Source organism: Dreissena polymorpha, chromosome 11 (genome assembly GCF_020536995.1).
Source record: "Dreissena polymorpha isolate Duluth1 chromosome 11, UMN_Dpol_1.0, whole genome shotgun sequence".
NCBI lineage: Eukaryota > Metazoa > Mollusca > Bivalvia > Myida > Dreissenidae > Dreissena > Dreissena polymorpha.
Window position 1 is genome coordinate 41572653 of NC_068365.1, and position 14072 is coordinate 41586724.

The 14072-nt window shown below is 33.4% G+C and overlaps 3 protein-coding genes across 7 annotated transcripts in view; 2 read left to right on the forward strand and 1 right to left on the reverse strand.

Moving 5' to 3' along the window:
* LOC127850562 (synapse-associated protein 1-like) overlaps window positions 1–2820 on the forward strand; it is a 28145-nt gene extending 25325 nt beyond the window's left edge. The window contains exon 9 of one of the 3 annotated variants that reach the window (XM_052383684.1): window positions 448–595. Coding sequence is in view for 1 of the 3 variants with exons in the window: in XM_052383683.1 (XP_052239643.1) it covers window positions 448–584 (137 nt within the window). In the remaining 2 variants the exon portion in view is untranslated. Of the gene's footprint in view, window positions 1–447 lie in introns of all 3 variants that reach the window. The other 2 variants (XM_052383683.1, XM_052383685.1) reach the window with 2 other exon arrangements.
* LOC127850561 (uncharacterized) overlaps window positions 1912–14072 on the reverse strand; it is a 42651-nt gene continuing 30490 nt past the window's right edge. For 2 of the 3 annotated variants that reach the window (XM_052383681.1, XM_052383679.1), the window contains exons 3-4: window positions 8742–8840; window positions 1912–8177 (exon numbers count right to left, since the gene is read on the reverse strand). In XM_052383681.1, the coding sequence (XP_052239641.1) occupies window positions 7834–8177; window positions 8742–8840 (443 nt within the window). In that variant the 3' untranslated portion in view covers window positions 1912–7833. Of the gene's footprint in view, window positions 8178–8741; window positions 9749–11136; window positions 11304–14072 lie in introns of those variants that run through there. The other variant, XR_008035352.1, reaches the window with a different exon arrangement.
* The window catches only part of LOC127850572 (acidic phospholipase A2-like), a 69687-nt gene continuing 66587 nt past the window's right edge, over window positions 10973–14072 (forward strand). The window contains exon 1 of the mRNA XM_052383702.1: window positions 10973–11164. The gene's annotated coding sequence lies outside the window, so the exon portion shown is untranslated. The remainder of the gene's footprint in view (window positions 11165–14072) is intronic.

Consider the following 14072-nt stretch of genomic DNA (forward strand, 5'->3'; position numbering starts at 1 on the left):
ACATTCACTCAATTGAGCTTGTAGCTGAGGCTTGTGTTCACATACACGGAGCAATTTGTTGTGCCTGTTCAGTCTTATTCTCATACTTTACAATACGTAAAAGTCTTCAATCAACTCAAAACAAATTGGGATTGATTATAATCAAATCAACGACAACACTTTCCTCTTTAATGGTATTTGTTTACAGAAGGTCTCTTCTTGGCAAAATTCCAGTTTAGTTGAAAAGTGTTGTCCCTGATCACATTGAAGAATGTTATAGTAGAGGCAGTTGTTGCCAATTTAGACACAACAATAATGTAACTGTAGAACATGACAACATTTAGTGAAAATTATTTTTTTTAATCTCTAGGGTTTAGGAATATTAGGCTGGTTATGCTGCCTGTACACATCAGTGATGGTAACTTAAGTCAATTAAATACAAATCAATTGATTCTTTTCTGTTTCCAGGAGAGAAGGTGGGAATGTGGGAAGCCGAACTGCAACGTGAACTCCAGGAATACGAGATGGTGGGGGACGACATAAATGACGCCGACCTGGAGAGTGAAATTCTCAAGCAGATTGAAGAAGAATCTGCTGCAACGTAGAACTTTGTCTGCTGAGGTTCATTGTTGTGATGTTTTGTTTCTGTTATATATCTGGACATTTGATGTTATTATTTATGAGATGTACCATATATTGGGATTTCATCATTTCATGTGATGATGTCATACTTGCACTTTTGAAAGGTCATTACTTTGGTTTGAAGGGTTATGTTTATCAAACTTTATTTGCTGTGACAAGGTTCAGTTTAAAAAGCTATACACAATTTTCTACACAGCTTGTAAAGCTTTGGCAAGTAAATATATGTTTATGAACTTTTATTTTAAGTTATTGATTGAAAGAGCATCACATATTGGATGTCAGGATTTGCTGTATTTTACAAATACATTCATTGACTTAGTAGAGATTATCATAGAAAATGTAAAAAGATGTTTTAAAAACAATATGGCTTGTGATGAATTATATTTATTGATGTTCCTATTATATTTGTTTCAAATTCTGAGCATTGACCTGTGATCAGTTAAAAGTTAAAAGTGTCTAGACAAAATAAACCAGGAAAATGTAAACTTCATATGCAATACCTAAACATTTTTGTTTTTGTTTTGTACATTGAACATGCATATGCTAAAACATATTAATTTTAGTTTTGTAGTATATCTACTTTTATAACTAACTTGAAATTCTAGGGCAAAACATTGCAAGTGGTGTAGTGCACACTTGACATTTATTAGTTGAATGACCTCTGTAATTGCTTATCTTTGAGGCATGTTATGATATATGCCAAAACTTCCTTAAATGTTTTCTAAGTTTTGATTTTTTTATACTAAATTTGTTTTATAATGACCTTAAGATGGCGAATAATTAATATCCAATGCTTGTCACAGATAACTTTGTTCTTAGTTTTATTATTGTCTAATGCTATGCAGTTTATGTATGTGATTACGAAAGATACTAAAAAAGCTGAAATGTTGCATATTCAGAAGCATATGTGCGAGTTGTGCTTTTTCATTTATTTTTATTTGTTTTTTCAATAAAATCATTTTGATTGACTGAATATGAATATCCAGCATTTATCTGATATGACACTCTTTTCTTAATTGTTTTATTGATCAAAGTGCACCAAGTGTCACTGATTCTTTTCAATTGTGACAAAAAATATACAATTCATATTTTTACAAATCATTAATATGGTATTCATCATTAAATCCACTGTACCGTTTTTCCTGATATTCCATGCAATAGTGCCTGATATTGGAAGGACCAAACCATTGTAGTGCACGTGTAAACTAAATATGTTTATGTATGAACCAGCGTGTGTGGATAGCATCATGACTTAAATCTATGGAAGTTTGCATCATTTTTTAACAACTCTGTGTGTAAATGATCCTATGCTGTACACAAGATTAAAAGCATGTGAGCCTTAAATATAAGGGTTAATGCATGTGTGTAAATTATCATCCCAGATTAGCCTGGGCATTCTGCAAGGCTCATCAGGGATGACACTTTCCACCTAGACTGGATTTTTGTTTCCAAATGATGTTACATCGAAAAATTGTGTAAAAGCGGTAAGTGTTGTCCCTGATCAGCCTGTTCTGATATATGTAGAGACTCATTTATGTTTACAGAAATTTTCAAAAAAGTTTTTTTTTTCGATACAATAAGAAAAAATATTATTTAAAAGTATAGTTCAAACATATAACCTGATATGTTTCTCAAAGGTTGAACAATACAACGATCACTTTGCTGTTTCTTTTCTTGTTTTAACAGACTGTGTGTTGATTGTTTTGGCATTTTCGCTTATTATGTCATTTGCTCTGTCTTTTTAAAGGAACACGATCTTTTTTAAAGGTGTTTTAGCTGGAATGTAACATAAAATGAGTCTCGTTTTAAGAATATGTTGCCTGATGCTTGTGCGTTAAGTGTTGTCCCAGATTCGCATGTGTAGTCGTAACAGGAATTTAATGTTTTTAGAAAGTCTCATCTAAACAGAAAAAAAAATATGCAAAAATGTCGTCCCTGATTATCCTGCACAGACTGGGACGACACTTTACGAAAGTGCATTAAGCCCAGTTTTCCCTTAACAAGGTCTATATGGAATATAAATATTAAGCTTTTGTCATGTTGTGCTATTGGTGACAGACCATAGGGTTTTGTTTCTTTATTTTGCCTTTTGGTTAGTTACTTATTTGTAAATATTGTGTTATTGATTCGTATTATCAGTTGGAATGTATTGTGGAGATTTGTTTATTTCATAAAACATTAAAATATTTAATGGTTAAATTGCATTGTTTGTTTTGATAGTTCAGACTAACCAGATAAGTGTTTCACATCATACACGCACATGACACAGTTTTACAATGGTAAATTTGACACCATTAGCCTTCTTTGCAACAGAAATTTACAAACATTTGAATGTTAAGGTGTTCAAATTAAAAATAAACAAAGAATTCTAGCGACATTTTAACACTTAAGTGGAAGTAGAAGTATTTGTTATAGTCTTGCTAATATGTAAACGTAATGTTGAATTCAATTGTTTTTAACACACAATACATACATGTATTTGTATACTGCAACTTTAAACGACCTAAAGACTTGAAATATGTTGTGGTATATTTCCGTTTAATACATATATATAAACAATAATATATTAAGAACTCCAGGTGGTATATATAAGTAAAATGTATTGCATATGAAATTATTTCATTCCATTTAAAACAAATTAAATGAAATTACTTTTATCAACTTTATAGCCATTGGTGTATTTCTGCGCGACATCGTTATATTCTATGATTGTCATTTTTAATTAAATAATAGCAAAGTTGCATATAATATATATTGTTATATTTTTGTAACGTTTAAATGCCAAAATGATATAAAATTCTCTCTGATTTATTAGACCGACCGCTTAATATTGTATAAGTAGCAACTAGAGCTTTGTCACAGACGTGACGTATACCCCCACATGCAGCATTGACACAGACTATTTTGCATGCTGTCTTCCCAAAACAAGAGAATCTAATTTATGGCGATTTTTAAGAATTATTATGCCATTATCATTTATAGCCATTAGACCCTTGAATTCTTTCACATAACACGCTGTCCAATGACTGTGAACAAAGAGCCAAATGATTTTTAAATCTCACAATAAAGGACATAGTTATGGCCCGGACTAGCTCATTTATGGTCATTTTTGACCTTTGAACTCAAAGTGTGACCTTGACCTTGGAGATATCGACGTTATTCTTTCTCACAACACACTGTCCAATGATGGTGAACAAATGTGCCAAATGATTTTAAAATTTCACAATGAACAACATAGTTATGGCCCGGACAAGCTCATTTATGGCCATTTTTGACCTTTGAACTCGAAGTGTGACCTTGACCTTGGAGATATCGACGTAATTCTTTCCCGAGACACACCGTCCAATGATGGTGAACAAACATGCTAAATGATTTTTAAATCTCACAATGAAGGACATAGTAATGTGCCTATGGCCCGGACAAGCTCATTTATGGCCATTTTTTACCTTTGAACTCAAAAGTGTGACCTTAAGATTGGGGATATCGACGTAATTCTTTCGCAAGATGCACCGTCCAATGATGGTGAACAAATGTGCCCAATGATTTTAAAACGTCACAATGGAAGACATAGTTATGGCCCGGACAAGCTCATTTATGGCCATTTTTGACCTTTGAACTCAAAGTGTGACCTTGACCTTGGAGATATTGACGTAATTCTTTCGCGCCACACACCGTCCAATGATGGTGAATAAATGTGTCAAATGATTTTAAAATCTTAAAATAAACAACAAAGTTATGGCCCGGACAAGCATTTGACCTTTGAACTCGAAGTGTGACCTTGGCCTTGGAGATATTGACGTAATTTGTGCGACACACCGTCCAATAATGGTGAACAAATGTGCCAAGTCACTTTTACATCTAACGATAAATGACATAGTTATGGTCCGGACAAACTTTCGGTTAAAAACAAACTGTGACCCATGACATAGTTTTTGACCCAGCATGACCCATATTCAAATGTGGCCTAGACATTATCTAGATACAACTTTTGACCAAGTTTTGTGAATATCGGATGAAATTTCGGGACAGACAGACAGACAGACCGAAAAAGTGACTCCTATATAGCCCCCATAAACAATGGTAAGGAGGGTATAATAACAGTAACACATATGAAACATGACAGAAGTCCATTTTGAAGGATTTACAGATGAATTTATTAAGGTATTTTTTAAGAAGCTAGGTAATTTCATATTAACAAATGCATAAAGTACAAACTCCTTGTCCATAACAAAAAACATATAATTGTAACTTTTATTTTAAAAGACAACAATCCAAAGATTATTTGGAAAAAATATACGACCATTATCATTAACAGATGTTGCTTATAAATTGGCATCGGGTTCAATTGCAAATAGTTTTAAACAGTATTTGAAATTTTAATCTCCCATGATCAAAGCCGATTTAATGGTGAAAACACAAGATTACTTTACGATATCTTGAAATAAGCCGAGTATAATAATTAACCATCATTATGAATGACAATTGATTTCAAAAAAGCATTCTATACTTTGTATTTCCCGTTTATATTTACAACTTTTAGATTTATAGTAGCAATTTTTAGATTCTTCAATATCGAAGCAATCATACAAAAATGGATATTGATATATGTATGCATAATACAATAGCCTCTGTACAAATAAATGTTTTCTTCTCAAATACTTTCTCTATAGCGAGAGAGGTTGTCGCCAAGGAAACCCAACTAGGGCATACATTTTGTTAAAAGTATTATACCGCTGTGTAGAAGTATAAGACCGCTGCATAGAAGTATAGCACTGATGCATGGAAGTATTACACTGCTGTATAGAAGTATAAAACCACTGCTTAGAAGTATTGCACACGTGTGTAGAATTATAAGACCGCTGCATAGAAGTATATAACTGCTGCATAAAAGTGCTATACCACTGCATAGAAGTATTACACCGCAACGTAGAAGAATAAGACCACTGCATCGAAGTATAAACCGCTGTGTAAAAGTATAATACTGCTGGGTAGAAGTATAACAGCTGCGTAGAAATATAACACCACCACATAGAGTATTACACCGCTGCATAGAAGTGTAAGATCGCTGCAAAGAAGTATAAGACCGCTATGTAGAAGTATAAGACTGCTGCGTAGAAGTATTATACCACTGCGTAGAAGTATTACACCGCGGCCTAGAAGTATAAGACAGCTGCATAGAAATATAAACCGCTAAATAAAAGTATTATACAGCTGGGTAGTAGTATAACACAGCTGCGAAGAAGTATAAGACCGCTGTGTAGAAGTATAAGACCGCTGCATAGAAGTATAAAACGGCTGCGTGGAAGTATAAGACTGCTGCGTAAAAGTATAAGACCACTGCATAGAAGTATAAGACTACTGCATAGAAGTATTACACCGCTGTGTAGAAGTATAAGACCGCTGCATAGAAGTATAAGACTGCTGCATAGAAGTATTACACCACTGCGTAGAAGTATAACACCACTGCATAGAAGTATTACACCGCTGTGTTGAAGTATTACACCGCTGTGTAGAAGTAAACAACTGCTGCACAGAAGTATAACACAGCTGTGTAGAACTATAAGACATCTGCGTAGAAGTAACGTATAAGACTGCTGCGTAGACGTATAAGACCGCTGCGTAGAAGTATTTCACTGCTGTGTAGAAGTATTACACTGATGTGCAGTAGTATTACACCGCTGCATAGAAGTATAACACAGCTGTGCAGAAGTATAAGACTGCTGCATAGAAGTTTAAGACTGCTGCGTACAAGTATAAGACCATTGTGTTGAAGTATTACAACCCTGGTAAGAAGTATTATACTGCTGCGTAGAAATATAAGACCGCTGCATAGAAGTATAAAACCGCTGTGTCGAAGTATAACAGAGCTGGGTAGAAGTATAATAGCAATGCATAGAAGCATTATACCGCTGGGTAGATTTATAAGGCCGCTGCGTTGAAGTATTGCACCACTGAGTAGAAGTATTATACCGCTGCTTAGAAGTATAAGACTGCTGCATAGAAGTATAAGACCGCTGCTTAGAAGTATAAGACCACTGCATAAAAGTATTACACCACTGTGTAGAAGTATAAGACCGCTGCGTAGAAGTATAAGACTGCTGCATAGAAGTATAAGATCACTTTGAAGAAGTTTTACACCTCTGCGTAGAAGTATAACACTGCTGTGTAGAAGTATAAGACCGCTGCGTAGAAGTACAAGACTGCTGCGTAGAAGTATTAAACCCCTTCATAGGAGTATTACACCGCTGTGTAAAAGTATTTCACTGCTGTGTAGAAGAAAAACACAGCTGCGTAGAAGTATAAGACTGATGCGTAGAAGTATAAGACTGCTGCATATAAGTATAAGACCACTGCTTAGAAGTACTACACCACTGTGTATTATAATTATACCGCAGCATATAAGTATAACTTAGTAGTAGTAGAAGTAGTACACCGCTTCATGGTAGTATTACACCGCTGCGTAAGTATTTCACTGCTGCATAGAAGTATAACACAGCTGCGAAGAAGTATAAGACAGCTGTGTAGAAGTATAAGACCACTGCGTAGAAGTATTACACTGCTGTGCAGAAGTATAAGACCGCTGCATAGAAGTATTACACGGCTGCGCAGAAGTAATACACTGCCAGGACAGATAGCTTTTGTCAAAGCACTACTTTTACCTTGACTAACTTATTTTAGCCTCTCTCTTAGAAAATGGGAAGTATTTTTTTGAAACAAACATGAACTTATCATGGTTGATGAGATGAGTTTCAGTCGATGAAATTTGTTATTCATTTGTTAAATTGGTAATTAATTTAAAATTAATGTTTAACACTGGTGAAGTGTATGCCGAGAAAATTTGTTTACTACTTTAACTATATTGTAGCTTGATATCTACAAAAAATGTATGTTTTATATTTGTTGCCAATATTCAATAGCGATGCTATTCAGGATATGCCTCTATTTTATAATTATAGTTTTACAGTAGTCATATTTATGTTTTAAATGTATTTGAAAGAGGTATTCTATTTGTAAGAGAATTATACTGGAAAGAGATTAAGGTTTTTGGATAAAACGAGTGGAAATTACATCAGCATACATGTGTTCTCAATGAGATAAATAAGTTACTCTATCATCAGAGCAATCAGTTGAAAAATTATATGTACACGCCTCCTCTCAGGATCTTTGTACATATTGCAATGCAACACACATATAATGTACATAAGGTACTTTTCATACGGTACTGATAACCATGATGCTGTCAAAGGTATGTCCAACAATCAATTTGCCAGTACGTACACTGTAATATACAGACTCTGTTTCGCGTAAACCATCCTTATTTGAGGCGAGCGTTACCATCCCTCCCTCACCATCCATCTGGGCTACTGTGTGTGTGTGACACCAACAGACCAGCAACTGGCCTGTTTCAGACACGTGCACGCCTCTAGGATTTGTATGCGCATCATCTTGCAATGTTGATTGGAGAGTGCCTTCCTTTGACAATTTAAGGAGTTTGTTGTGACTATAGTCGGTTACATATATCTCTCTTCCATCTGGACTGATAGCGCACTTGTAGACTGGAAATACATTATGATGGTATTCGCGTTAATAGTTTTCTATTAGAGACGTGATCTTACATGTACCTTATAACCAGGAAATCTAGTTACGTATTATGCGATTAGGCTAGTTACACAACGTGTGATAGTACACAATTTCGTCAAGAAATTTCATTAAAAACTTTGGCGATTTCAAAATATTATATAACACATGAAAAGCTGTATCAGTCATTTATTTTCAATTTTATTTATCAACAGAGAAAAAACGTTAGAGCAGGGACCTAGAGACATGATAGGCACAATATATAACATGGCTTTATAAATGATAAAATTGAACAATGAAAGCAAGCATAACGTTGTACTTGACACTTGTTAAATATTTAGGCGGTGATTGTGTTTTAATCAGTTGGTTTGTATTATTTTAATGTTTAATGAGTTGGGAATAATAATCATACAAAAACGCTTTGCACAATATAAACGAATTCATGACTTAGACTCTTACCGTTATATTTTATCTTATTTAGCTATTACCGGTACATGGTGTTATTCTCAACGATTATCCGAATATTCAAAATGCAAACTTACCAGTATATTCACCTGATGAATCTTCATAGATCTTCTTCACAAGAGTACAATCCATTGTGTATTGGTACAATACAGTATCTGATGTTATGTACAGGTGACCTTCCGCATGTGCAATGCCACGACACTTATGTTCGAAGCTAAATGTTCGACCAGTCACTATCTGTCCGTTGTTGACACTTAAGAATTTGACTGTGCCTTTTTGACCGTCAATAATCGTAATGGCGACATCAGAAGGACTGATACTACACATATCATATGGACTTTCAGGCAAGTCTGCGTGTGAGACAACTTTGTACTGCTTATTTAACAATTTTACTCGACTATTTGCGTAGTCCAAAATAAGAATTTCTCTTTTAGGTTATTCACAAATACTTCGTATGTCACATTTACGGCTATCAGATGGAACCCGTACATTGTACAGAACTTTGTTGCTACACTTTATTAGCTCGTTGGTTGATTTTTTCAACTGTTTTACTTCTCGTTTAAAATTCCCGATAGAAGAAAATCGAATGAGTGATTGTTCAAAATCAGGATTATTTTCAAATGAAATGGTTGGATTTGCGTTAACAGCCATTTCTTTCAAAATAATTTTCGCTTGAGAGATATTATCTAACGATGTTTGGTAGGCAACAAAAACAAGTTCATTCGATGGGTTTTCTTTTATTTTATGTACATCTTTGAATCGTTTGAACTCGTCTTGAATCCGTGAACATGTTTCTAGTTCTAACTGAATAGATTTCTTTATTGTGTCATACATATCATCCAGTGAATGGATAGTTTTTTTCTCCAGTTCGTCGAGTATATCATTTATTTTCTTACGAAAAGCTTTAATTTCTCCATGTGCTGTATCGTATGAATCTTGCAATGTTTTCAGCCAATTATGTGCGTCACCTATTGCTGTTTCGAGGTTTTGTTGAAGATCGGCAATAGTTGTAGATATTTGATGATACTTATCAGGAATCTCCTCTGTTGCCTTTTCCTTGATAAGCCCAAGCTTTGCACATTGTCTGCAAAAAAACAGTATTAAGTAGCAGCCGTAATTTAAAAATGCACATTTTGTTAATGTATAACAAGGAGGCAATAGTTTACTACTTTTTCTACAATGATCTATGAGCATCGACAAAACCCAGTTTGTATACTAATTTGTGTCTAGATTATGTATAAATATCTATAAACATTATTTGAAACCTGCTGGTTTACCATTCTATTTTGTAATTAAATTCAATGCTCGTTTTGGTAAAATTTTGACTTTTATTAATATATAGGATTGTGATTGTTCATAAATAGAAATTGTAAATGCCTGATACAAATACTGCTTGTGATTGAGAGAGCATTTATATTCACTGATATTTAAAAAAAGATTCACTAAATACCTGCTCTTTATTTGTGCAGCAATAAAACAAAGCCGACCAAATGTACATTAATACTGTACCTACATGTACATGTTAACGCAGAACAAATCGCGCTGCTATAATAATTGACCGTCTCGCACTGGTTTCATTAATATACTCTCAAGCCTAGTGAATACATGCATTTTAAAGTATTTAATAATTTATTATAACCATAGTGGTGATAAATCGGTGTACTCCAAATGATTTGTGTTGATGTCAAATACACGTCTATATTACTTATATGACATTATGAAACGGGCGAACAATATCTGCAGCCCACTTGCAACAGATCACCAAATGTTAGCTATTTCATTTCTCATATACACTGAGTCTTACACAAAAATGAAGCTTATTGACGACATTAATGCCCGGCGATGACAATTAAGATGTTGATTGAAAATATGACGATATTATACTGATTAATGTTGTTAAGCTGATAATACTTATTTGTATCACATGCCATACCCTGTTTCCCATGTAATATAACCAAATGTTACGAATATTTTTATCTTACACATGTGTAATATACTTTTTAAATGTTTTAATTGGCTTATTTTCGTTCGATTGACCAATCGCATTTTGTTATTTTGCTAAAATTACGTTGCAACGTCAAATGACGTCACGAAATGTAAACAACATAATCATTATGTTTGCGTAAATATTTATTTAATTTGCTCATTTAAAAGCATGTGATAAAAAGATCTGACACTCGTTGTCATATCATACCATATTTTATTAAACTCGTTCAGGAAATTCGTTAGTAAGCTCGCCAAAGGCTTGCTTACTAACACAATTCCTGAACTCGTTTAATAAAATATGGTATTATATGACAACTCGTGCCAGATCCTATAAATGTTTAATCTGTTTGTTTTTATATAAATATGATATAATATGTTTATTGTGGTACGTTATTAATTTAAAATATATTCTAAAAAAAGGATCTATATAATGTATTTAAATCAATATTGATTGATGTAGAAATTGAAATCGAAAGTAGGACTTACGTAAAGGACGCGCGTCGGATCTTGTTTGGTAATTATTTCTACTTTCGATTTCGAATCCCTCTGCGTGTCATTTAATATTTAAATCCTACATTACACGTTCATACCTGTAAATGTAATATGTTAACATTGTAGTTTTGTATAATACAATGTTTTATGTTAACCTTAAAAAAATATCATATGCATTCTTTCAAAAACTGACCTGTGTTCGTGAAAGAGACATAAAGCACAGCAAAGTTTACTGTGATCTTCACAAAACATCTCTATCTTGTGATCGGTATGTTGTCGGCAAAACATCAAATCCGCATAGGTCACTTTTGAAATAGGCCACATATTCGACTCTTCCCTCCCATGCGTAACGTGTCTTTTGTAGAGCTGTTTATGTAAGCCGATGCAGTCGTCACAGAAGCCTTTAGAACATTGTTGACAATAAAACAAAGCTTCCCTGGCCACACTCTCTTCTGCACAAACATTGCAGCAAACATCGTATGTTAAATCTGATCCTTTTTCTGCCATCTTAGCAAATGAGTGTTCTAAGTCCAAAATATGTTGAAATTCTTATACAATGCCTGAAGTTCATTTAAACCATATCACTAGCGAGCATTTGTCGACAACCTGTGTTGAAACTACCTGTGCGGCCTATACAGCGGCGAATATTATTAATAAAAATTGTGTCACATGATTCGATATACGGTGGCTTAAAGCGGACACTTTTATTTAGGTGCCTCTATCACGTTGTTTGATGTTGTTATTTGTTGCAAAGTTCGTCAATACCATAAACATTAAGTCTTACAGAATGTTGAAGGACAAAATATTGCATCAATAGTGTTATATGATTGTAATGTAAAACAATGCAACTTCCCTTAAACTATAATGTGTCTATTTATTATGGGTGATAATTTGGTTCCTTTTTCCAAGTTCCTCATTCCTTATTCGAATAAGGAATAAGGAACTGTTCCTTATTCCTTATTCTCGCGTAACATATATGTTATAGGGTTTAAAAGAACAATAATGCAAACATTTCTGAAGTAAATAAAAAAATAACTCAAATACATTTACAATAATTTTCGTTGAGTTATTCGTCTCGTTTATTGATTTTGACTTATAATTTATAGAAAGGAAATTCCTGTTCCTTATTCGATTTGAATAAGGAATAGGGAACCAGTTCCTTATTCCTTAATCACACTGAATAAGGAACTGGACAATAATCACTTAAGACTTAGTAGAAAGGTATTGCAATTAGAATTTTACATATACAACCAATACATAAATTAAATGTTCATTTATATGTGGTTAATGTTGGACCAATTTCATTGATGTTTAAGTAAGAAAATTCCAGTTCCTTATTCGGCTTGAATAAGGAATAAGGAACTGTTTCCTTTTTCTTTATTCAGTCTCGAATAAGGAACTGGATTATAAATAAAAACACACATGTTTAAATGTACAAGATTGATTTTTTTATCACATAAATGTAAAATAATAGTATATGCTTTAGGTTTTGTTGATGTGAAGTAAGTATTCGAATTAGAAAATATCGGTTCGGTTTAAACTAGAAATCCTATACAAGCGCGTAGAAGAAACATGAATAAGTAACGTGATACATGAAGTTAATGTATTCGAGTTATTTTGTTGTGATTTACTTAAAAAATGTTTGCATTATTGTTCTTTAAACCCTATAACATATATGTTACGCGTGATAGAGGAATACGGAACAGTTCCTTATTCCTTATTCGAAAAAGGAATAAGGAACTAGGAAAAAGGAACCAACTTATCACCCATCTATTAATTTTACAGTTCAAAACGGTCGTAACTGTAGCCACATTCATTGTTTACTGAACATTTTTAGTTACGGCCTTTTGTAAAATGATTGTTTTTAAGCAGAATGTAGCTTTAATATGAATAAATGTTATATCTGTATTGTAGTAAAAAATATAATTAAGTCATTTTTGTAAAAGAAATGTCAGTTTTGGCCGTTTTGCGCTAAGCTCACGATGATTATATCGACAATGTATATGCCAAATGTATGTCTTGGTCTAATGGGGTCGACAACTAGATCTGCAAGCGTTGGTCTACCTTTGACTCAGCTGAGTGCTGAAGAGTCATTATATATGGTCTTCTTGTTAGGAATTATTAGAAGATTTAAAAATATATTTATCATATAAAACATGTACTTGAAATATTACTTAAGAGATATTGTCGTTATATATCAGCTTCAAACGAAATATCAAAATGACGTTAATAGATTGAATAGATCTGCCATTTAACTGAGTTTTATTCCCTCATAGATAACAAATACATTAGGAAATGAATTTTAAACATATAATAAAGTGTAAGGATGGAAGTACAAAATATGCATCATATTTAGTCTGATTGCCAGTGAAACATTTTATTGATTTCACATATACTTTCTGATATCGATTTTATTTTTTGTTTGTATACATCTGCTGTTATGTTTAAGGTGTGTTAGACTTTCATTAGCATGTTCCTATGCGTGCACAGTATAACGAAAACTACGTTACATGCCAAACAGGCTCACTGCGCAGTTAGGATGATTAGTGAATATTATATTCGCTGGAGATATTTCGCTTACGTACAGTTCCAACCATTTTAATGAAAGTAAAACAAAAGCAAAGGGAGAAAATTAATGCCTTTATAACGGATAAAGAAGTTAATAAATTACCAAATGGAAACCCTTCGTGCAAGTTTCGAGTCAAGCTTCTCTAATGACAATTAACTGGCATACATGCATTTATTATTAAGGAGAAATGTGTATGGTTTAATAAATATGAAAAAAGGAACGTGAGTCTTAACATTGAACACAGTCGTACATTTCTGGTATTTAATGTATGCATGAAATGATCCTATTTATTGAATGCAGGCTATCGACAAAAAAGGTTGGTTTCTAACAGTACAATCCGCTTTGGTTTTCACCGTGGACC